Source organism: Narcine bancroftii, chromosome 3 (assembly GCF_036971445.1).
Source record: "Narcine bancroftii isolate sNarBan1 chromosome 3, sNarBan1.hap1, whole genome shotgun sequence".
NCBI lineage: Eukaryota > Metazoa > Chordata > Chondrichthyes > Torpediniformes > Narcinidae > Narcine > Narcine bancroftii.
In genome coordinates, this window is record NC_091471.1 from 155,852,260 (window position 1) to 155,878,547 (window position 26,288).

The following is a 26,288-nucleotide window of genomic DNA, read 5'->3' on the forward strand; positions in this document are numbered from 1 at the left end:
GTGGACCATTGTCAGAGTATAATGTAACAGGTAATCCATATCTTGCGAATATCTCTGCTAACGCTTGTATTGTTTTTTCAGTGGTTGTGGACTTCAACACCACGTACTCATAGTATCTGCTGTAGTAATCTATCACTACCATAATTGATTCACCCATCGGTAAAGGTCCAAGAAAATCAACAGCTACGTCGATCCATGGTCCTGTCGGGAGTTGCGTACTCCGGATCGGTTCTGGCGGATTACTCCTACTTGTGATTTGACATCCGTGACAAGTTTTAACAAATCTCTCTGCGTCTTTATCACAACCTGGCCACCATACCTTGGTCCTGAGGTTTTGCTTGGTACCAACAATACCTAGGTGTCCTTCATGCGCTAAGGATATGATCTTCGGTCTCAATCTTTGCGGTATCACCAATCTGCAACCTCTTAATACACACTGTCCGATGCAACAAAGTTCGTCTCTGATGGGAATGTAAGCCTTGTGAGTACACTTGTCCCATTGTCCACTCTGTATGCATTCTCTTACTTCCATGAGTTCTGGATCACGTTCGGATTCTCTCTCGACCTCCTTCGTAGTCACAGCTTTCGGTGTCACCTGAATAGCTACGAAGCGTACAAAGCTCTCTGTTTCTGTTCCCAATTCTGACTTGGAATGTGGACCTCCATCCTTCACCAATCTGGACAGCGGATCAGCAATGTTTGTTTTCCCTGCAATGTGGATTACTTTATATTTGTAGGGTTGTAGTCTGAGTACCCATCTCTCTATTCTGGCACATGGTTTGGATCTAGGTGCATAGATCACCTCTAATGGCTTATGATCTGTGATGAGTTCAAATTCAATGCCGTATAAATATGCATGGAACCTCTCACAGGCCCATACAAGTCCGAGTGCTTCTTTCTCTGTCTGAGTGTATCTTCTTTCCACATCTGATAACGATCTGCTGGCATAGGCAATGATTCGTGGTCCTCCATCATGCATCTGGACCAACACGGCTCCTAAACCATCCGGGCTGGCATCCGCTATGACTTTGGTTGATGCCGCCGGATCGTAATATCCAAGAGTTTTTGCATCTGTCAGGCTTTGCTTCAGCACTGTGAACGCTTTCTTCTGCTCAGATCCAAAATGAAATGGTACACCTTTCCTGGTTAGTTTCCTTAGTGGTTCTGCCACTGTAGCGAAATTAGGAATGAACTTTGCACAAAAATTAACCAATCCCAGGAAACTCCTCACCTCTGTTGCGTTCTGAGGTGCACGTGCCTCTGCAATAGCTTTCACCTTGGCGTCTGCAGGGTTTAGTCCTTTCCTTGTAAGTCTGTGGCCCATGAAGTCCATTTCTGACACACCGAACTGGCACTTGTTTCCATTCACGGTAAGGCCTGCCTTCTGTAGTCTAGATAGTACACGCCTCAACCGTTTGTCATGCTCTTCCTTCGTTGGTGCATGGACTATGATGTCATCAGAAATGTTGGCAACTCCAGGAATGCCTTGAATCACTCGATGGATTTCATACTGGTAGATCTCCGAAGCTGCATTAATTCCAAATGATAGTCTCTTGAAACGTTACAATCCACAGTGAGTCACAAATGTAGTTACGTCTCGGGAACCTGGATCCAGCTTTAATTGATGATAGCCCCATTTCAGATCAATTTTTGAGAATACCTTACTGGTAGTTAGTTCATGAAGTATTTCCTCCACTGTTGGTATAGGATGTCATTCTCTAATTATAGCTTCATTGGCCATTCTCATGTCAACACATAGTCTTATGACACCCTTTGGTTTGGGCACAATCACTACGGGACTGACCCATTGTGTCGAATGTTCCACCGGTTCAATAATGTCTTGTACGATCAATTCTTTAATTTTGGGTTCGACTTTCCCACAAAGTCCAAACGGAGTTCGGCGCATTGGTTGTGCCTTGGGTTTGACCGTTTCATCTACCACTAGCTTCAATTGTCGACCTTTCAGCTTTCCTACTCCTTGGAAGACTGCGGGGAATTCTTGCTTCATATCCTCGTATGACTGAATTGAATTGACACAAGCTCCAATATGAAGTATTGCCAGGTCTTGCGCTGTGCTTCTACTCAGCAATGGTTCTCCCCTCTCTTCTATGACCATAAACTCTGCTTCGGTGTACTTATCTCCAGCTTCAACAGTTGCAGTAAAACATCCAATGGTCTGCAATGGCTTGGTTGCTGTGTATGGATACGGTTTCTTGGAACACTTCTTTGAGGTACAGATGATCTTTTTCCTTTTCAACTTCTCCCATAAATGTCGATCAATCACATTACTGTCACTGCCTGAGTCTACAATGACCTGCACTGTCACTCCACCAATGATCACTGGGACCTTCTCATGATGTACTTCATTCAACGTAAATTGGTAACAACTCTGTTCCTCCTGGGTATCATCATCGTCACCGTCTATCTGGCGAATGGTATCTTTCTTTCCAGGATACTTTCCTTTCCCCCAGGCTTTGCCTTTGGAAGTTGTACTCTTCCTCTTCTGGTCTGCATTGGACTTGTTTTTGCACTTCTTTGCAAAGTGGTCCTTACCTCCACACTTTCTGCAAACTTTGCCTTTGGCCAGGCAATATGGGTCTTTTCCAAAGTGACCTCGGTTTCCACATCGATAACACTCCACGTCATGTGTCGACGTATATCTTGGCTGATTATGGCGATGTGAGAGCCTCTTAATTTGCTGGCTTGAGTTGTCTTTCAGGGTCATGGTATGAAATTGCCCTTCAACAGCCTCTAATGCAGCAGCAATGGCTAAAGCATCGGTGAGTTCCAACTCACTCCCTCTTTCCAGTAGACGTCTTCTGAGTTTATCTGATCTACAGTGCTGTACGACTTGATCCAATAATTGGTTGTCCAAATCAGCTGCCATATAATTGCATCCAACAGCTAGCTGGCGTAGTCTCGTCACGTACTGAGCAATTGTCTGGCCATCTTCTTGTCTCGTTCTCCGAAACAAATGGCGTTGAAATGTAGCATTCAGTGTCACTACATAGTGTGCATTTAATGCATCTACCGCTTTCCGGTACTCATCCTTTCTTCCAGTATTCAAAAGTGTCTTAAATGTTTCCCGAACTGCAGGTCCTGCCGTGAAAAGAAGTAACGCCCTTCTCTGCGCTTTTTGTTCAACTGTACCGGTATCTAGAAATAGGCCACGACTGTCGGCATAGGATTCAAATTCTTCCAGCCATGCCTTCCACTTTACACTTACAGTGCTTGCATCACCGGTTGGGTCAAAATGAGCAATTCCACTATGTGTTAGAAAGTCACTGTCTGCCCCAGCCATGAGGAAATATTCCAGCCCCAAAAGTACTGAGTCACAGAGAAAATTCTTATCACCTTGAAGTTGTCTGTAATCCTCTGTAATCTTGTTTAGTCTTTAATTTTCTTCAAGCTTATCCCATCCTCGTCGCCAATGTCACATTTGTGGCCCGAAATGTGAAGTTAATGAAACATTAAACACAACTTTTATCAGGTAAACTTCTCAGTGGCTTTATTCTCCGGTTTCCTTTGTTCTCCTGCTTGTGTTCTTATCTCTCTCTCATACCACGTGACTTCCGGTACATCTCATACATATTCATTATCATGACAGTTACATTTAAGGAAAGACTGGATAGTTACATGGATAGGAGAGGACTGGAGGGGTATGGACCGGGTGCTGGTCAGTGGGACTAGGAGGGTGGGGATTTGTTACGGCATGGACTAGTAGGGTCGAACTGGCCTGTTCTGTGCTGTAAGTGGTTATATAGTTATATGTTGTTCCCATTTCCTTCTTACAGCGAAAACATCTATCTGATAATGTTGGATCCCATTCTTTTAATTTTTGAGGAATGATATATAACCTGTGTAACCAATTATACTGTATCATGTGTAACCTTGTGTTTATTGTATTCTTCATAGTTCCAGAACATAACTTTTCCCATACTTCATTCTTTATCTTTATGTTTGTCCTTTTCCCACTTTTGTTTAGGTTTATAGCTTATTTCATCATTTTCCTTATCTTGCAGCTTAATGTACATGTTTGTTATAAATCTTTTAATTATCATTGTGTCTGTAATCACATATTCAAAGCTGCTTCCTTCTGGTAATCTCAGTCTGTTTCCCAATTTATCCTTTAAATAAGCTTCAGTTGATGATATGCAAACATTGTACCATGAGTTATTCCATATTTGTCCTTCAACTGTTCAAATGTTAATAAATTATTTCCCAAAAAACACTTTTCTATACTTTTGATTCCTTTTCTCTCCCATTCTCTAAAGGAAAGGTTATCTATTGTAAAAGGGATTAGTGGATTTTGCGTCAATAACAATTTTGGTATTTGGTAATTCATTTTTTTTCTTTCTATGAGAATCTTCTTCCATATATTAAGTAAATGATGCAATACTGGTGAGTTGTTATATTGCACCAGCTTTTCATCCCATTTTTAAAGTATATGTTCCGGTACCTTCTCCCTTATTTTATCTAGTTCTGTCTTAGTCCAGTCTGGTTTTTCCCTTGTCTGGTAAAAATCTGATAAATACCTTAATTGTGCAACTCTATAATAATTTCTGAAGTTTGGTAACTGCAAGCCACCTTGGTTATACCTCTCTGTTAATTTATCTAATGCTACCCTCGGTTTCCCCCCTTTCCACAAGAATTTCCTAATTATTCTCTTTAGTTCAACAAAGAATTTCTCTGTTAAGGGAATTGGTAATGTTTGAAATAAGTATTGTATCCTTCGGAACACATTCATTTTAATGCAGTTCACCCTCCCTATCAACGTTAGCAGTAGTTCTTTCCAATGTTCTAAGTCTTCCTGTAATTTCTTTATTAATGGCTGATAATTTAGTTTGTACAAGTGGCTTAAGTTATTGTCTAATCTGATACCGAGGTATCGGATTGCTTGTGCTTGCCATTTAAATGGTGATTCTTTTTTAAGTTCTGTATAATCCGCATTACTCATTGGCATCACTTCACTTTTATTTGCGTTAACCTTGTACCCCGATATTTCTCCATATTCCTTCAATTTCTTATGTAGTTCTTTTATTGATATCTCTAGTTCTGTTAGATATACTATAATGTCATCCACAAATAAACTGATTTTATACTCCTTCTCCTTTATTTTTATCCCTTTTATTTTATTTTCTACAATTATCAGCTCTAACAATGGTTCTATTGCTAAGGTGAATAATGAACATCCCTGCCTAGTTGATCTACTTAATTTGAATGGCTTTTTAAAAAAACTTTATTTAAAATTTTATGACATGAATAAAATAAAAATTACATTTAAAGAAATAATAAAAAATAAGATAATAAAAATTAGAATACTACATCATTAAACTACACAAATTAACCCCCCCAATAATTATAACACAACATTAATTGTCTAATTTAAAATTAGTCCAACCCTCCCCCAAAATAAAGAGTGAAGAATTAATTAACAATGTTGTAAATAAAATAGAAAAAACCCCACTTACAAAAAAAGATAAAACTTAACAACAAAAATTACTAACAACAAAAAAAATCAATACTAAAATAATACCCTTAACCATATATTTAAATCAAACATAATACATGTATTTAACAAATGAAATCCACTTTAAAACTAAGTTCAAATATTAAAATCATATACCAACCACATATCTGTTATACAAAAAATCATAATTAATAATACATAAATACAGAATTTCCATTAATACCATTTCCTTTATAATTCATCGAGAGAACAAAAACATCCCTTAGAAAAACAATCAGATAAACTTTTTATTCCCTTCCCCTCCCCTTATATAAAAAAAGAAAAAAAAGAAAAAAAAGTTCAAACTCTTATAAAATTCTCCATATTCTTCATTTATAACATCTTCAAAATTCTCTATCGAAATTAGCTTAATTTTATTAAACTCTTCTCCCTCAATGTATTTGTACTTAGTTTTCTTCTCTTTCTTCTTATCACCTTTCCCCTCATCTTCCTCTTCATCTAATTCAACATCCTCAATTTTTGACTTATTATCTTCTGTGACATCATCCTCTTAAAAAAGAAAGAAAAAAGAAACCCCCCCCCAAAAAAAGAGAGAAAAAAAGGAGAGAAAAAACCCTCCTAATTCCCTCTCAATTACAATCAGAAAACAAAAAGAGTTAAAAAAAATTATTTATTTTTAAAAAATAATTTAAAAAAACCTTCATTTCTTAACCCGAAAATTAAAAAGAAAAAAAAACTGGTCGGAGGTCACGACTACCTCCTCCTGTTTAAACTGCCCAAAGCGGTAACTCCACCAAAATATTGGGTGTGAGATAACTCACAGGTAGCTGATGACTTCTGGAAACTAGTGCCCACCCAGTTCCCTCTCCCAACTCCCATTTCATTAAACTATCATCATTATTTAAACTATTTAAACTCTTCTCAAAAAAAAAGATTTATTTTTTTAAATCAACGTTACCACTTCGGTCACCATTGCTTCCATTTCTTTTAAAAATCTGAATCCCACCTTACATCTCTACTCTCTTTAGAGACCTAGAAGGACTACATCGTTCCTAAAACTGCATGATTGGTAAAGAATGAGCAAAGTCCATAGCCTCTTTAGGATTGTCAAAGAACTTTGGCTGATTTCCATCCTGAAAAATCTTCAGTACCGCAGGATACCTGAATGTTGCCTTATGTCTTTTTTTCCACAACCGTTCTCTTTCACAGAATTAAATTCGCGTCGTTGAAACATAATTTCTTGACTCAAATCTTGATAGAAGAAAACAGGATTATTCTGAACCATCAAAGGAGATCTATTTTGCTGGGCATTTCTAATAGCCATACGTAAAATTGTCTCTCTGTCACAATAGTTTAAACAACGGATCAGAACAGATCTTGGATTCTGTCCTGAAAAAGATTTTCTTCTTAAAACTCTATGAGCACGTTCCAGTATTAAACCTTCAGGGAATTTATCCTGTCCTAACTCTCATGGAATCCATTCAGTAAAAATTTTTCTTGGATCTGGTCCTTCTATGCCTTCTGGCAAACCAACAATTTTCACATTGTTTCGTCTAGATTGATTCTCCAAATAATCAACCTTTTTTGCTAAATTTTTATTTTGGATCTGCAATGTTTCAATTATTCTATTTTCATCTTGCAGTTGATCCTGTGCATCGACTAAACCTTGATCACACATTTCAAATCTTTCAATGGTTTCAAGCTTAAAAGCTCCATTAATGGCTTCTGCCATCGCATTAATCTTGGAAATAAACAGGTTCACAAAATTAGCTAAGTGACTCGATACAGAATATATCTTATCTTCAAGATCCTTAACAGAGATTTCAACAGAAGTAGATTCAGGCATAATTGGGTCTTGCTGTTCCTTAAAGACCACGGGATCTTCTGTCCCTTCCCTTAATTTAGTATCTTTTCTAGCAATTTGACTTCGTATAAAAATCCCTCTCAAAGTCCCCCCAGCAATGCCAGGAGACTGAAGATCAGGGTTATCTTTAAGCCAAATCTCTTTAATCATCTTCACTGAATCGATGTCTGGAAAAACCGTTGTAATTGAAGATGCATTTTGCAGCGCCACCACTGTAGCAGTCGAATGACAGCTCTTTAACTCTCCAGCTGGTGGCGCCCCAGCTGATTCAACTGTCAAAGTCTCAGTAACAGCACTCACAGTGGCCATTGTGTGAAATACTGGCACCCGCCCAGCTCTTTGGTCTGAAAGCTGTTGAATGCGACCTTCAGAGAGCCTCACCAGCTTAAAACGGAGTTTCAATGCCGAACTCTGCACGTCTTCCTTTGGATCCATTCTACGCTGAGTCCTGGCTTCTTGTAAACAAGTAGGCTCAGATAATTTTGGAAAATGTAGTTTTTTAACAGTATGTTGATGTTTTCTTTTACCTTTTTTTTTGCATATAAACCATTAGGTATTAACCCAGCACCTCTTATTATTTATAAACTTTTAAAAGAACTTTAACGGGCACTTAAAGACAAAACAATAAATCAGAGTCAGGAGAGGTCTGGAAGGCACGTCTGTTCCCTACGCCATCTTGCCACGCCCCCCTAATTTGAATGGCTTGATACATATCCATTTACTACTACCTTTTCCAATGGTCCATTATATAATGCTTTAATCCAATTAATATATTTTTCTGGCAGATTGAACTTCTGTAATACTTTAAATAAGTAGTTCCACTCTACCCTGTCAAAGGCTTTTTCTACATCTAAGGCAACAGCCACCGTTGTTTTTTTTTTTATTTCCTTGAGCTGCATGAATTAGATTAATAAGTTTATAGACATTGTCCGCTGTTCATCTTTTAATAAATCCAGTTTGATCTTGTTTTACTATTTTTCGTATACAGTTGACCAATCTATTTGCTAATAATTTCACTGTTATCTTATAATCTGAGTTAAGTAGGGATATTGGTCTATATGATGCTGGTGTTAATGGATCCTTCCCCATCTTCTGTAATTATTGCTGTCTTACATGAATCTTGCAAGTTTTGTGTTTCTTCTACCTGATTCATTACTTCCAGGAGAGGAGGAATTAATAACTCTTTAAATGTTTTATAAAATTCTATTGGAAATCCATCCTCTCCTGGTGTTTTATTGTTCGGAAGCTTTTTTTTAATATATCCTGTACTTCCTCTAATTCAAATGGTTTTATCAGTTTGGTTTGTTCCTCTTCTTGCAATTTCGGCAGTTCAATTTTAGCTAAAAACTCTTCCATTTTATTATCTTTCCCCTCATTCTTAGTTTGGTATAATTGTTCATAAAATTCCTTAGTTATATGTGATTTGTTTGTCCTTTTTCCTTGATGCCAATACAGTTGTTTTAGCTTGTTCTGTTTTAAGTTGCCAGGCCAATATTTTATGTCTTTTTTTTCCCCCAATTCATAATACTTTTGCTTTGTTTTCATTATGTTCTTCTCCACCTTGTATGTTTGTAATGTTTCGTATTTTTTTTTGTCCACCAATTCTCTCTTTTTCTTTATATCGTCCCTTTTCACTCGTTCCTTTTCTGTACTTGCTATCTCCCTTTCCAGCTGCTCTATTTCACGATTGTATTCCTTTTTCATCTTAGTTACATAACTTATTATTTGTCCTCTAATGAAGGCTTTCATTGCGTCCCATAGTATAAATTTATCTTTAACTGATTCTGAGTTCATTTCAAAATATGTTTTGATTTGGCATTCAATAAACTCTCTAAATTCCTGCCTTTTAAGTAGCATGGGGTTTAACCTCCATCTATATGTTCTTAGTGGAATGTCCTCCAGTTCTATTGCTAATAACTGGGATGAATGATCTGAAAGTAGTCTAGCTTTATACTCAGTTTTTCTGACTCTCCCTTGAATATGGGCCGACAACAAAAACATATCAATCCTTGAGTATGTTTTATGCCTACTCGAGTAATATGAATATTCCTTCTTTTTTGGGTGCTGCCTCCTCCATATATCCATAAGTTTCATTTCCTGCATTGATTTAACCATACATTTGGCTACTTTGTTCTTTTTGCTTGTGTTTTGTCCAGTTTTATCCAACAATGGATCTAAATTAAGGTTAAAATCCCCTCCTATCAATATATTTCCTTGTGTGTCTGCAATCTTCAAAAAATATCCTGCATAAACTTTTGATCCTCATCATTAGGTGCATATATATTGAGCAAATTCTGAGTATATCTGACACTTTATCATTACATACCTCCCTGCTGGATCTGTTATTTCCTCCTTTATTTTGATTGGTACATTTTATTAATTAATATGAATACACCTCTAGCTTTTGAATTATATGATGCAGCTGCTACGTGCCCTACCCAGTCTCTCTTCAATTTGTTATGTTCCACTTCATTTAGATGAATTTCCTGCACAAATGCTATATCTAATTTTTCTTTTTTCAGTAAATTTAGTAGCCTCTTCCTTTTAATTTGGTTATGTATTCCATTAATGTTTATAGTCATATAGTTCAGTGTGGCCATCTTGTGTCTTGTTTACACCTCTTTTCCGTCTCCTCGCCACCTCCATTCCCCTTTTTCCCATTTTTGTCTTTTAGTTTTCCCTTTTTAAATTCAATGTATGACAACACATTTAAAACATGAAATACCCTAACAATCCCCACACCCATTAACACCTTAACCCCAAATGAATCCCCCCCCTATCTGAGTTGCCCCTTATCCCTTGCAGGGCAACCGGAACTCCCCTTTCCATTTGGTTTGCGATCTTGCTCGCAAGTGTCAACTGATTTCGCAGTGACGGTTATTCTCTCCTCCCCAGCCCCCCCACCAGAAAAGGCTTTTTTTAATACATATAACAAACATTTTTTTTCCCCCTTCTTCCTTCCTTCCCTTCTCTTTTCCATCTTTAGCTCTTTACATATACATTATTTTAACTTTATATTATTACATCTTTATATATACTTTATTGCCGGTCTTCTTTCTTGTTACATCTCTTCATCTCCTCTTCCGTCCTGCAAACATTCTGCAAATTCTTGTGCTTTCTCAGGATCTGAGAACAGTCTGTTTTGCTCCCCAGGTATAAAAACTTTAAGTATGGCTGGATGTCTTAACATGAATTTATAACCTTTTTTCAATAAAATCATTTTTGCCGTATTAAATTCCTTCCTCTTTAAGAGTTCAAAACTTTTGTCTGGGTAAAAACATATTTTTTTGTCCCTTATATTCCAATTGCTTATTATCTTCTCTAACTTTATTCCTTGCCCACTCCAGTATATTTTCTCTTGTCGTATATCTTAAAAATTTGACTAAGATGGATCTTGGTTTTTGATGTGTCTGCGGCTTCGGTATTAGTGCTCTGTGTGCCCTTTCTATTTCCATTTCTTCATGCAATTCTGTCATTCCCAAAACCTTCGGGATCCATCCTTTTATAAATTCCTTCATGTTTGCATCTTCTATATCCTCCTTCAGGCCCACTATTTTTATGTTGTTTCGCCAACTATAGTTTTACAATATATCAATTTTCTGAGATAACAACTCTTGTGTCTCTTTAATTTTTTTGTCACTTTCTTCCAATTTTTCTCTTAAATCATTTACTTCCAATTCTACAGCAGTTTCCCGCTCCTCCCTATTTTTTCTACTCTTTTCCTTATTTCTGTCATGACCAGTTCTAAACTTTGCATTTTATCTTCTGCTCTTTTCATTTTTTTTTAATTGCAATAAAATCTAATGATAACCATTCTTTTAATGATTTGTCATTAAAATAATAATTTGTTCTTCAAAAAAGGCTTTATCTATATTTTGTCCATCTGTTTCCCTGTGAAGATCTTGGTCTTCTTCCTCTTCTTTTGTATCTGTACCTGTGTTTGTGATTTCTTCATCTCTTCTTTGTATCTGTGTCTCTTCTGCTTTTTCTGATGAATTACTTCTATGTCTTTATCAGGCCTCCTCTTGCTGGGCCTCTTGCTGTTGGGCCTTGGGTTGTGGGCTGTCTGTCTGTTGGGCCTCCTGCAGTTGATCCTCTTGTTGTCAGTCACCCTGCTGCCATTCTCCCTCTTCTGGCTCCTCGATCCTTTCTTTGTCGTTATTTTGATCCTCCAGCTGAGTGCCTTGATGCCGGGCATCCCTCAGCTGGTCGCATTGTAGCTGCCTGCTCCTCGGCTGAGCCCCCCCCCCCCCCGGCAGTGTTCACTTTATCCTTTGATTGCGCACTGCGCACTTTTGTTTGGCTCCAAGAGCCATTTTTGGAGTCCATCGATCTGGAGGTCGCGACTTCGCAAGCCACTCACCAACCTCTGAAATCGGCTGTTCTTCACCACTGTAGCTCCCTGCTCCTGCGGGCGGGTAAGACCTTCTTCTTCTTCTCCGGTGATTTTTCTTTTTTCCCGTTATTCTTATTTTCTCTTTCTTGAGTGCCATCTTCTTGTTCTTCTCTGTAACTTTTTCTTTTATTTCTTGAGTTTTATATTCATTGAGCTCTGTCTTTTCCAGAATTTTTTTTCTTTTTTTCTGGAGAGGGCTGGTTCAACCCAACCGGCCACTACTCCATCACGTGACTCCCTCGAGTGCCGTCTTTTTTGAAGGATTTTTGGAGCTTCTCTAGGTATAACAGAATTTACTTTATAAAGGTTGAGACACATAAAGTAGACATACTTTATTTGTTCATTCACATCAGTAGTTGCTAAGCAAGAACTTCCAATAACCATGAGGCCACCTTAGAGTAGGTAACTGAAGGTGAGGAAACCATTCTTCCATCTTCTCTAGTATCAATCTACCTCTAATTTCCTGGCCTCACTCCAGATCAAAGCCTATCTCTCACCCATCACAATTTCAGGGACCCCTCCAACCCCTATCATCTCAGTTAATCCTTCCCTGGCCCACCTGCTAGTAAATCCCCATTTGTGTATCCAGCATTAACAGGAACAGAGGAGCGCCCACTCTCCCAGCCTTCATCTGAACAGGTAAAGTTGTTAATTTCTCTGTCATTATTCACAATGGGCAAATATCCAAGGCACAAAGACCCTCTTGTTCTTCCTTTGCCAATTCACTTTTGTTTATCCAATGTTGAAAGCTTCTCTGTAATTTGTAATTAATGATTGCAACTTGTATCTAGGTATTGCAGGATATTTGGGACTGAGTCTGTATCTATAACAATGCACATTATTTGGAACTAACAATAATACTGCTTTGGAGGAACATTGTTTTGTATTGGTTTCACTTTGACGTTACAAACCAGATTTTATGTCATACTAATTCATTTAATTGAAATTTTTTTGTAGTTATTTATGAGCCAAGAGTCTTAACTATTTTCACCTATCACCAGCAGCCTGAGCACCCCCTCCCTCTCCCTCACCTTGGGCAATCCATCCATCAACCCCCAAATCACCTGGTTCCACCCAAAATGCAGAAGGCTACAGAAAATGGCAAACCAAGCCAGCAGACACTCACCTCCAGTCTATTGAAAACACCTTTGTGAAGCGCTGCCTTAAGAAAGCAGCCAATGACATAAACGATTGCCATCACCCTTGTCATAATCTCTTCTCACTGCTACCTTCAGGCAAAAGGTTCAGAATTCTGAAATCCAGCACTTCTAGGTTCAAGAGGAATTTGTTTCCAGAGAGCTCTCAGGCTCTTGAACCTCTCCGAACAACCAGATCTGTCTGCACTTATTGAAACACCATTTTTTTGCACTAACTGCAACTTTGAAATTTTATTTAGACAGTAAAATCCCCATTATCTGGAATTCAAGCAAGCGGCAAAAAAAAATGCAGAAAGTAAATAGGTTAAAAAAAAAACCAAACGTTTAAAATTGGGACCCCCTAGCGGTTAGTTCACCAATCAACACAACACACAATCTCAAGGAACCGGAAAATTCACTTATCCAGTATCTACTAATTCCCATAGGTGCCAGATATCAGAGGTTTTTCTGTATACCCTTTTTAATGCATTCACTCTTTTTCTGTCTCTTGGCATATTGTGGACATTGAATTTAGTTTTTTTTTGCTGATTCTTACATACCTTCGTGGTTGCAGCATGTAAGAATTTTGATGCATTTGTACATTGTACATACATATATGTCAATAAATCTCTTGCTCATGCCGACCTACCAGTCTCTTTGTCGTCCATCCCTCTCACCTCTTTGTACTGCCTATCTTCCCTCCACACTTTCATTCCTGATGCAGAGTCTCAACCTGAAATGTCAACTGGATGCTGCTTGATCAGATGAGTTCTTTGAGTAGGTTTTTTATTTTGGTTCCATTTTCAATATCTCCAATCTTGATAGCAATCCATCTCACCTTTATACTCTCCATATTCAAATAGGGCAAATAACCAAATGTAAAAAGTATAAACATCAATGAGAATGGACTACAAAGGACTGGATTGGATTGGTGTGTTGCATAATCCTGGAATTTCAATTTATACAATGTTGCAAAAATGAAATGTTATTAATTAAAAAATTATGGAGACACAATCTTACATCATGAAGCATCTAAGCTATAACCATATACAGCGCAGAACAGGCCAGTTTGGCCCTACTAGTCCATGCCGGAACAAATCCCCACCCTATGCAAAAATCCATTTTATAATTTTTACTAAATTCAGGGAAATATTGACAGTTTGCAAAAGCAATACAATTTAACTGATAAATTTGTTGTCTTTTATGGTTTCTATGTAAAACAGGCCTGCCTTCAGTTTTCCAATTGTCAATCACTTATTCAGCGTCAGGAGCAGGACTTCATGCGCTTAAAACTAAAGCATGCATTGGAAGTAAAGGTATGAATTGTTTCATGATCTTCGAAAATTCTCCTTTCATTTACTTGAATGAGTAAATCTGACTGATTTTCAGTAATTTTACTTCTGCCACAAGTAGTATATTTTAAGACCTTTATTTCCAGGAAAATGTAAGTTGAGAGGGGTCTGGATATGTGAGGTGAAAGGGCATGGGTGAGAGGAAGAGGCAAAGGGCAAGGGGAAAAAATAAATGAGGACATTTGTGAGAGAGAGAATAGGTATTCATGTATTCAGCAGATTGTGTTTTACAGATGTCTTGCACCACATACCATTTGACTGAGACTCACACTAAAAGTATTGACATATGGATAGGTGTCTTCTACTGCTCAAAATTAAGTTTGTGACTTCATGGATAAACCCAACATGTCATTCTGCTGTTACAGTTCAGAAGTTCAGACATTCTAACATTAACATGCCTCCCTTGAGTGAGATTTGACAGGGACGAGAACCTTGGGACTATTCATCCAGAGTTTGCAGAATGTCAGTGAAAGCAGAGAAAGGTGCACACCAATCCCTTCTCTCTGTCTACCTCTTCTCCACGAAAACTAAACATTTTGTTTACTCGTGTAAACTAGTGTTTCCAATACATTAGCCACCAACTCCACATTTCCCATTGTGGTTTGTTGAACTTTTGATCTGGAAATTAAAATGAAATAATGGGCATTGTCAGTGGAGTGTATGCAATGAAGATTTTTGATAGAACTTTAACTTCCTGAGATGATTCATGACACCAAGTAAGCAAAAGTCATACTTCAGCATCATGAATGCATAGAGGTTCTCTCATGGTCTTTAACTCAATGAGTTAGGATGACCACTTTCAGCCACCAGAAAGAAATGAATCATGGGGAGCTTGTCAAGCAGAGCAGAATACAGCCATCAGGCAGTATCCAGGCATGGGACAGGTGGGGAACCAAGCAGGTACAGCTCATTTCATGTGGGTCCACACTCTCAGCAATCTCTTCTTAATGTCAAGGTACTGTTTGATACTGCTGAATTTAGTGTTGTGTCTGATGATTATATGGTGGAATTCCAAATATTTGTGAAAAAAAATGTTTCTCACTGAAAGGTGTTTTGTTTAAGTAATTATACACAAGATATATTAACTACTTGTAAGGAATTCTCTAATAAAATTAAACTTGTTTCCAAAGTGAAGGTGATGTACCAATGGTATTGGTGGTCAATTACTTGAATAAATATTTTCAAGGGTATAACTGTTGGTTGGTTGTTGGTTTATAAGTATGCCTTTTAAAATAACAGTAAACTATCTGTATTTGCATGTAGCAGTATCAGTACATCAAATAATCTATGCTTTCATTTCTCCTTTAGTCATTAGGAAGATTTGATCAGAAAATTGACCACTGACACGGCATCAGAATTTCTTAAGATAACAATTGCTTTTTGTTGTCCTTTTCAACTAAATACTCCGTAACCTCTTCCACGGAATTTTACCACCAAAAACTTGATTGCTCCCAGTCAGATGATTTGCTGTGTTCTGATATTTGTCGCGCATTTTTGACTGCACGGAATTTCATGAAATGGGAAATCAGCTTGCCCACCTACCCTGAGAATTTTCTTTTCATAGCAAAAATGAAATGTTATTAATTTAAAAATTATGGAGACACAATCTTAACTCCTGAACTTGTAAGTGGGAATTTCTGGCAGGCTGCCATAGGATATAAATTGCTGACCAATGGTTTGGATGAACAATGAGAAAATAGCAACGAATGCCAACTCGGTGAACTACTTTTGGAAAGGTTAAGAATGGAATTGAAAGCTATGATAGACAGCACGTTCATTGCAGTCCTACTGAGACTCTAAAATAGCACTGGAAAATGTAGATGGTTCTTTTAGAATTTGGCTGTGTATGGTTGCAATATAGAACAGTTTTACGTTTCTCAGGTGACATTCACTGAATGAATTTGTCGTAATTTAAATAATTTGTTGTTTACTGTAAGATATGATAAATGGAGTGATCTTTTGCTTTGATAAGGAAAAACCAGTATCATAAACTTTTTTTGATTGGAAAATGAAATGTTGCAATTTGTTAGAAGTTTATGCAGAATGCTGCAAATGATTAAAGTTCTTTATGCCACGCAAAGGAACCAGTGGTTGGGACAGTTAAAGTTAGAAAGGATTTCTGATGATTCAGAATGGTGTTGGATGAAGAAGAATGGGATGGCTGTGGAGGGAGGTTAACAAGGTTGGTGCTATAGCTAAACTGCAGTCAGATTGGAGAACCTCCCCTTGACACTCAAGAGGTTACCCTAAACAGAAAGAGCATGACTCTAATTTATTACAGTACTTTGTTACATGAAGGACAAGCCTTACAAAGCACGTGCTGCAATCCTTCAAACTGAATATTATTAACATGTTGTATTGAGCACAACCTGGTTATGGCTGTGATTCAAATTCTGTTAAATTGAACTCACATTACTGCAATTTAACACTACACCAAAATTTCACTTCCACTTAAATTTGCAATTTACATTTAATTTGTATAATTTAGGTTATAAAAAAATGAATTATATATCACACTTCTTTCTTTGATGCATTTTACTGAGCCAAATATTTATTGTATTTAACCCATACAATTCTTGGCTGTTGTTAGTGACCTAACTATGTCTGAAACCCTTTATTTGAATTGGTCTATATTATAGGGAACACTTTGAACCATGCAGAAACTATTAATACAAATGTAAGTCTCTACAGGTGAGTTTTAAAACATAACTGAGCTACTTGATAAAATACTGACCAAAGGAAATCAGAAGGTGTATCATTGTAAAATGGTGTGTGCATCTTTGTCAATCACAGGCTTCCAATGGAGAAACTTTTCTATTAACTCTTATCTGTTTTAATCCCATGTTATTTTAATGATTAATATGAATTAAATATGCTATTGATTCATCAACATTTTTACAATATTTTACTAAATATTTTTTTAATGTTGTTACCATCTATTTTCAAGGAGCTCCAAGGTCCAAATGTTGTTTCTACTTACTGCCCATATGGAAATACTCGAGTCTATTCCCCTGCAGTCTGTGTTAATCAGTCATGTATCCACCCAACATCAGGATATCTTTCCACTGTAAGCATTCTTCCTTATGTAAAATATAATCCATACAATGTTATTTTACAGGATTGTAATTTTGCTTCAGATCACTTCTTTAGCTCTTTTTGGGGGTACTCAAAGGTACTTTGTCTGTGCATGATGGACCAATCTGATAAGGACAACCATTTAATCGTGTCTAGAAATCTCACGATGGCAAAGTGACCCTGTTTCTACAATAGATTGTTTTTGCCATGAATGTGCTCTTATTTTATATTGACATGAAATTCCTCTGACCAAAATTTAAGTGCCATCTCTTTTGAATGAATCAAAGAGAAAATGCTGAAAATAATTTCAGCATGTCAAATGGTATCTAATGGAGATGATGTTCAGATTCTTGTTGTGAAATACAAACGTCTGCAAATGCTGCAATTGTAGTAAAAATCACAAAAATACGAAGAACTCAGCAGGTCTCTCAGCATTCATCGTTATACCTTGAAGAAAGGCTCAGACCTGAAACCTTGTATCTTTACCTCCGATGGACACTGCAAGACCTGTTGAGTTCCTCCAGCATTTTTTTTTTTAATTTTATCATGTTGATCAGCTGGAAAAAATAGGACCTACAGGCCTGGGAACAAGTTGGTTTCAGGGGAGTCAAAACAAAATGAATCTGTGTCATATTAAAGATTGATTACCAACTCCTGAAAAACTTTCAAAATACAGGTTTCCTCCAGGATTATGCCTGCCTGAAGATTGTAGACAGCAAACATTACAATGCAAGTGAGGAACTTGGAGCATTCCCAGCTGGTTTTTCTTTCAAAGAACAAATACTTAAGAGAAATATATAGAATTTGCTCAAAAGGCTGTATTAGTTTATAGGACACCAAAGCAAAAATTAATTCGTGACAATCCCAAACCTTGTTTGTGCATCTTTGCTGAAAATAAATTGATTTTTTTTTAAGTTGTCAAGAAAGACTGTGTCCATTATTCTCTATTCTGTCACAAATAGTGGTACTGGTGTTTGAATTATTTGTAGATTTCAGTCTGCATTGGTGCACTTTTATTATCAGACACACTTTTGGCAATGTGAATGATCCTTACATATTACAAGATGTATGCAATTTGGATTTTTAATTTGGTAAACTTTGGGTCATTCGAAAATCTACTATTCCATTATGATCCAGTTCCATTCAGCCATTATCCTTGTACTTATTATCCTGCATCATTTTCTAACTAAGCAACTTTATCCATATTAGAGTGGATTCTTATTGCTGGATAATTGAAAATCTTAGCCTCAAAAATCATAGCTTTGTATTTTGATCTCTGCTCAATCACATCAGCAGATTAATTATTTAGAGCATTGAAGATAATGAGAGTGCCTCAATATCTTTTCGCTGGAAATCTTCAGTGGGTCTGAATAAACATTTAAAACTACAAGTGGATGATCATATTTTTTTAGAAGACAATATGAATACAAAAACATCATTTGATTAAAATGGATCTCAGAAAGTGAGTGGATTTTGAAAACAATCCATTACCATCAATGGAAACCATCATCAGGCAGCTCTTATAGACCTTATATGTCTCACTGGTTTACTGGAAGATGAAAATTATTCCAACTTTCTTTCTGTAGCTCAAAGTTTAAATCAAATTTAAATCATTATTCACTTTAACATTTTTTAAATTAAATTCACAGAAACGGCCCAATTATAACTTGTTCTTTTTCATGTATAAATTACAGGCAGTTTCCAGAACCAGCGGTCAAGAAGATTTGAGCCCTGACCTAAACAATATTCTAATGGACCTTAAGAGTGCAGCCTGTGAGGGGTACAAGAGATCAAGCAACACAAATTACAATGAACATGACGGAGAGCAAACATCAGGGAATGTACATGCTATGTAAGATTCAAACATTTTGTATATTTCACTATTTGATCGTGATAGAAGAGCATCGAATTAAATGGAGACTCATGGATACATGCAATTGATATGTCAATGTTTACATCCTCTACAGTTGATTTTTATTCAAATTGACTACCATTTCTGTTAACAATAATTCATACAATTTCTAAGTATTTGTGGTAAATGCACTCTTGAAATTTTGAGAGTCCAGGTTACAAATCCAGCTGAATATTTGGGAAACTTATGGCAAGTAGGATCTCTAGGGTGCCGGGATATTAATTAGACATCCAAAGTTTCAGCAAGGAACTTGAAAACAAAAAAAATACAATAATTTGTGTCTTGAATTAATTCTATAGATGGGTGAGAATTGAACTTTATTTACTTGTTTATCAATTAGGAGCACCTTAATATACAGTGCCTTTCCATAATGTTTGAGACAAAGACACTTTTTTTCCTTTATTTTCTCCTGTGCTCCACAGTTTTACATGTATAATCAAACAATTTACATGTAATTAAAGTGCACATTTCAAATTCAAATTTCAATTAAATATACCCGAGTACTTACAAATACCTGTGAAGCTGAATGTTCCAAACATTATGATGCCCTGAATTGAAGGGACTATGTATAAGAAGTGCTGTAATTTCTACATGGTCGAACCAAAATGTATACAAATAACCTTGAATAAATTCCAATAAAATTTGGAATCTGCACTTTAACTACATGTGAATTGTTTGATTACAAACTGTGGACCATAGGGGCAAATCAAGGAAAAAAACTGTCTTTGTCCCAAACTTTATGAAGAGCACTGTATAGTCACAGATATCACAAAGTTACTTTCACTTCCTTTCAGAATATCAATATAGGATCCCCTGTCCACTATAGCAGCACATATATGCTGTTCCTCATCAACAGACCCTATTTTGTGTGGATTGGCACAAAGGGGCACCTTAAGACTCTCTGCTCTATTCTCTGAACATCATGTATAAATGTTCATTTCCTTTTTGGGTTATTCAATAACCCAATAGAGAGATCTCTATAAGATGTTCAGGTACAACCTGTGGAAGGCTCTCTCTGCAACAAAGTGGCAATTCCGGAGGAAGCTTGAGACAGATACATGCAAGCTATGGTAGGGACTGCAGGCCATTACAGCCTACAAAGTAAGGGTGAACATCATATAGGAGCTGAATACCTATGTCCGCTTTAAGGGGAGCCCAATAGTGCCTATGAGAATCCCTGTAAAGGTTAAGGACCCTGTGATGTCTGTCTGAGGCAAACATCAGAATATCATTCAATAAGGTGAACCCTTGCAAGGTGTCAGACCCTGATGGCGTACCTAGCAGGGTATGGAAAATCTGTGCCAACCAACTAGCCGAAGTGTTCAAGGACATTTTCCAATCACTCATTGCTGCAAAAGGGCATCAATCATCCCGGTGCCCAAGAAGAGCAGGGTGAGCTGCCTCAATGACTATTGTCCAGTAGCACTAACATCTACTGTGATTAAATACTTTGAGAGGTTGGTTATGGCCAGAATTAACACGTACCTAAGCAAAGGACTGGATCCACTGCAATTAGCCTATCGTCACAATCTTTCCACTCCAGATGCACTCTCCACTCAGCTCCTGATCACCTAGAAAACAGTAGCTCATACTACAGCTCAGCCTTTAACACCATTATTCCTTAAATGGTGTTCAATAAGCTTCAAACCCTGGACCACTGCACCACCACCCACCCCCCCACCCCCCTTCTGCAACTGGATCCTGGACTTCCTCATCGGAAGCATTGGAAACGTTTCCTCTTCATTATCAACAGGTGTGAGGATGCGTGCTTATTCCACTGCTCTACTCATTATACAGCCAGGCACAAAACAATTCCAATGCTATAAATTTTTCGATGACATCATAGTTGTCAGCAAAATCACAATGGCAATGAGGAAGCGTACAGAAGGGAAATAGATCAGCTCATTCAGTGGTGTCACACATAAACAACCTTGCACTCAACATTAGCAAAACCAAGGAGATGAATGTGGACTTCGGGAGGAAGTCAGGAGAATACAAACCTGTCCTCATCAAGGGCTCAGCAGTGGAGAGAGTCAAGAATTTCAAATTCCTGGAAGTCAATATCTCAAAGGATCTGTCCTGAAGCCTCCATTTTGATGCAGCCATGAAGAAGGCTCACCCGCCGCTATACTTTATGAGATGTTTGAGGAGATTCGGGTCGTCACTGAAGACTCTCAAAAACTTCTATAGGTGTAACATGGAGAGCATTCTGGCTGGTTGCATCACTGTCTGATACAGGGCTGCCAACACTCAGGAGAAGAAAAAAACTCCAGAGGATTGCTAACTCAGCCTCCAACATCACGGACACCAGACTTCACTCCATCAAGGACATCTACAAGAGGCAATACCTTAAGAAAGAAGCCTCTATCCCCAAGGACCCCACCATCCAGGCCACTCCCTCTTTACTCTGCTACCTAGGAGCCTGAAGATGAGCACTCAGACAGTTTCTGCCACCAGATTCCTGAATGAGAAATGAACCAAAGACACTGCCTTACTTTGACTTTTCATGCACCATTTTTATTTATTTTTGTAAAATGGTTTATATAAATGTTTGCTGACTTTGTGACTTGTTCAGGACAATAAATTCTGATTCTGATTCTCAAACTCTGTCTCCAATAGTTGTAAAAATATGATTGCTAAGCTTTTATCCCAGATCATCTGCCTTGGGACATCATGACCTATTTAAATCCACATAATTTTCCCATCTCAGGTTCGTTCAAATTTATTGACGAGTATATTTCTACTTATCATTAGTGTAAACTACTCAAGAAAATTGATATGTATACAAAAAAGGGAAATGTAAACAAAGAAAGACGGATACAAACTGACTGTGCAAATACAGAAATATAAATATTCAGTAATGGAAAGTAAGAGTCCTTAAATGAATTTTTGAACAAGCCTGTTGTTTAGGAGTCTGATGATGGAGGTGTAGGAATATTTCCTGAGCCTGGTGTGCGAGTCTTGTCTCACCATATGTGGACATGTCGACAAAAAAGTTTGGTTCAAGTATAATTTATTTTTCTGTTAGTGCCACAACATCTGTTTCAAAATGGTGCTAGGTTTTTTAATGTCTGAACCAATAATTAAGTAATTGATAGATACGAGCTGATAATAGTTATACAGCATGAATACAGGCCCTTTGACCCAACTTGCCCACGCTAACCAAAATGTGTCTTATACCTGCCTGCATTTGACCCTTATCCCTCGAAAATCAACCTATCCATGTAGCCGTCCAATATTTTAAATATTGCAATAGTTCTGCCTCAACCATCTCCTCCAGTAGCTCATTCCATATACCCAATGTTAAAAGCATGCCACTTTCTTGTCGTTCCTTTTACTTCAAACCACCTGTTCAAATGAACTCAAGCAAGTTTTTGTCTTGTACCTTCAAAGACAGCCTTGCCCCAATTCCAAATTTTAACTCGTGGTCCTGTCCTGTCTTTTCACCTAACTATCTGAAACCTTATAGAACAATGGTGGCTGTTCCCCAGAAGCTCAACCACAAATACATCATCCATTTGCCCTTCCCAGATTCCCAAGATTAGGTCAAATGTTCCCTCTACATAATGCCAGAGGAAACTCCTGAATGTATTAGAAAAGTTTCAGCCCATCTAAACCTTTCATGCAATGATTTTCCCATTTATAAAGTTAAAATCCCCAGTTATAACATTCCTACTTTAATCTCCTAGCATGTTTGTTCCTCTAATTCCCATTGACTATTTATGGACCTGTATGTACTCCTAACAAGGTGATGATGATGATGAGGTCTTTCTTGTTCCTCAGTTACATCCACATAGTCTCACTAGCCAATCCATCTATAATGTCATCTCTGACCATTGATTAGACATCCTCCATAACCAATAACACAACAGTCCTTCCTCTTTTACCCCCACTTCTGTCCCTCCTGGAGCACCTGTACCCTAGAATGTTGAGGTGCCACTCCTGCTCCTCTCTTTGCCAGGTTTCTATTATGGCACCCATATCCTAATCACATGCATTTATGACAGGGGTGGCCAAACTTGCTTAATGCAAGAGCCACATACAATAAACTTTTCAGATGTTTGAGAATGGCAACAAACAGGAAATCGCAAGCCACGCCCACTAAAACTACCCTTGTGAGCACTGGCTCGTGCGATTCCTGTACCCGGCCAACACATTTCCATGAGCCACACATTAATATGTCAAAGAGTTACATGTGGCTCACGAGCGTGGTTCAGCCACCCCTGCCTTATGATGATCCACCTTACCTGGCAAACCTCTGAAGTAGACCCAATTACAATCAACTTCCTCACTCCATGCCTTTCTCCTGCCCATTAAACTGTCATCTTGATTACTTTACTTTTCTTTACATTTTTAGAGATGACCCACATACAGATGTCTACATGGAAAGAGGAACCCAAGACTCTCTCTTTAGGTTTGAAAACATTGCAGTTTTAATAATGTTCAAATATCCTTTTCCTACTGCTTGTTTTTGGTTATATGTGCACACTGGGAACATGATTGAAAATTATCAAGTAGTCGTTGGAAAATTCAGCATTTATCATGCTTTCTAAATTCCTTCTTTGGATTGTCCTTTGAAAAAAATAGTGAATTGAACTTTGAATTATTTTATACAATCCCAGAGTTCATGTATCATGCAAAACAAACTTGTTTTCAAAATGTTTAACTGAGAAAGGAATAAGACTTATGTTAATATTCTTAATTTGTATAGAAATAGAACATAGAAATCTACAGCACAGTTACAGGCCTTTTGGTCCACAGTGTTGTGCCGACCTTTCAACTGCCTAGAATTTCCCTATGGCATAACTCTCCTTTATACTCAGTTCCATGTACCAAACAGTCTCTTAAAAAATCCAATTTTACCTGCCTCCATCATCATTTCTGGCAGTGCATCCCACTCACTCACCACTCTCTTTGTGAAAAACATAATTTTAATCACCCCTGTACTTACTCCCAAGCACCTTAAAACTATGCCCCCTTCTGTTAGCCATTTCATCCCTGGGAAAAAGCTTCTGGCCATCCACACGATCAATGCCTATTATCAGTCTCGCCCCAATTCCGAATTTTCATCATCTTTCATCATTCTAAGGAGAAAAGTTCACTCCAAGTTCACTAAACCTATCCTCATAAGGCATGCTCTCCAATCCAGGCAGTATACTTGTAAATCTCCTCTGCACCTTCTCTGGAAGGAGATGACCAGAACTGAACACAATATTCCAAGTGCGGTCTATGGTCTTGTTTAGCTGCAACATTACTCCATGGCTCTTGAATTCGATCCCATAGTTAATGAAGGCCAACACACCATACACCTTCTTAACAACATTATCAACCTATGCAGCAGCTTAGAATATCCTGTGGACATAAGCACCAAGATTTCTCAGTTCATCCACACTCCCATTAACTTTATATTCTGCCTTCAAAATTTAACCTACCAAAATGAATTACTTCACACTTTTCAGTGTTATGTTCCCTGTGCAACTTCTCAGCCCAGCTCTGCATCTCAGCAATGTCCTGCTGTAAACTTTGGAAACCCTGCAGACTATCCAGAACATCACCACAAACTTTCTAATCCACCCATCCACTTCCTCATCCAGATCATTTATACAAATCACAAAGAAAAGAAAGTCCCAAAACAGATCCCTGTGGAATGCCACTGGTCACCAACCTCCACGCAGATTATAAACTGTCTACGCTCATCCTCTGTCTTCTGTGGGCGAGCCACAAAGCAAGGCCTCTTTGGATTCCATGCCTCCTACATTCTGAATGAAATGGAGAACTTTATCAATTGCCTTAATGAAATCCATATACCCTACATCCACCACTTCATCAATAATCAAGCTCGTGAGAGACAACCTTCCCTTGACAAATCAATGCTGACTATCCCTTAAATCAGATTCTGCCTCTAAATGCTTGTAAATCCTGTCTTTCAGGATCTTCTTCAACAATGCCCACAACTGGAGTAAGATTCACTGATCTATAATTTCCTGGGTTATCTCTATTCCCCCTCTTGAATCGGGGAACATATTTGCAATCCTCCATTCCTTTGTTACTTCTCCAGTCCCTAGTGTCAACGTGAAGATCATCTGCAGCAATCTCCTCCCTCACTTCCCTCAGTACACTGTAGTCTTGGGTATATCTCCTCTGGCCCTGATGATCTATCTAACTTCATGCTTTTCAAGCTTCAACACATCCTCTTTCATAATGTCAATATGCTCAAGTATTTCAGTCTGCTTCATGTCATCCTCACAGTGGCCAAGGTCTGTTTCCACACATTTCCTCTAACACCCCGATGGGTTGTATCCTCACACAGCTCATCCCCTTGTTCGTCACATACTTGCAGAATGCCTTGGAGATTTCCTTAATCCTACTTCCTAAAGTCTTCTCATGGCTTCTTCCAGCTCTCCCATGTCCTTTCTTAAGCTCTTTCCTTGCAATCTTGTAATTCTCTAGAACTCTATCATTTCCTATCCTCTTAAACCTCATTAGCTTTTCTTAACTAGATTTCCTACATCCTTTGTGCACCATTTTCTGCATCCCTTTCACCTTTCCTTGCATCAATGGAATATAATTGGCAGAGTGCCATGCAAATATTCTCTGAACATTTGCCTCTTTTTAGCTGTACATTTCTCCCGAATACATTTGTTCCCAATTTATGCTCCCAAGCTGTGCCCAATAGCATCATATTTTCCCCTATCTCAATTAAATGTTTTCCCAAATTGTCCTTCTCCACCACAATGATGAAGGAGAGGGAGTTGTGATCACTTTCTCTGAAATGTTCACCCACTGAGAGCCCTGACACCTTCTCTGGTTCATTTCCCAATACCATGTCAAGTATAGCTTCTTCTCAAGTTGGCCTACCCAACACTTAGCAAATTCCACTCTGTCCAAACTCTTGGCTCTAAGATAGTGCCAATCAATTTTGGGCAAATTAAAAACACCCATCACATCAACATTATTTTGCACCTATTTAGAATCTCCCTCTATATACTCCTTGATATCTCTGTAACTATTGTCGACCCAGTAGGATTATTGCCCCCTTCTTAACTTCCACCCACTGTGACTCAGTAGACAATCCCTCCATGA

General features: G+C 37.9%; 1 protein-coding gene across 3 annotated transcripts in view; it reads left to right on the plus strand.

Annotated features, from left to right (window-relative positions):
- LOC138757721 (coiled-coil domain-containing protein 158-like) overlaps positions 1-26,288 on the plus strand; it is a 201,327-nt gene that overhangs the window by 141,337 nt on the left and 33,702 nt on the right. For all 3 annotated transcript variants that reach the window (XM_069925480.1, XM_069925479.1, XM_069925481.1), the window contains exons 18-21: positions 14,090-14,182; positions 17,166-17,285; positions 18,988-19,145; positions 23,563-23,619. In XM_069925480.1, the coding sequence (XP_069781581.1) occupies positions 14,090-14,182; positions 17,166-17,285; positions 18,988-19,145; positions 23,563-23,619 (428 nt within the window). The remainder of the gene's footprint in view (positions 1-14,089; positions 14,183-17,165; positions 17,286-18,987; positions 19,146-23,562; positions 23,620-26,288) is intronic.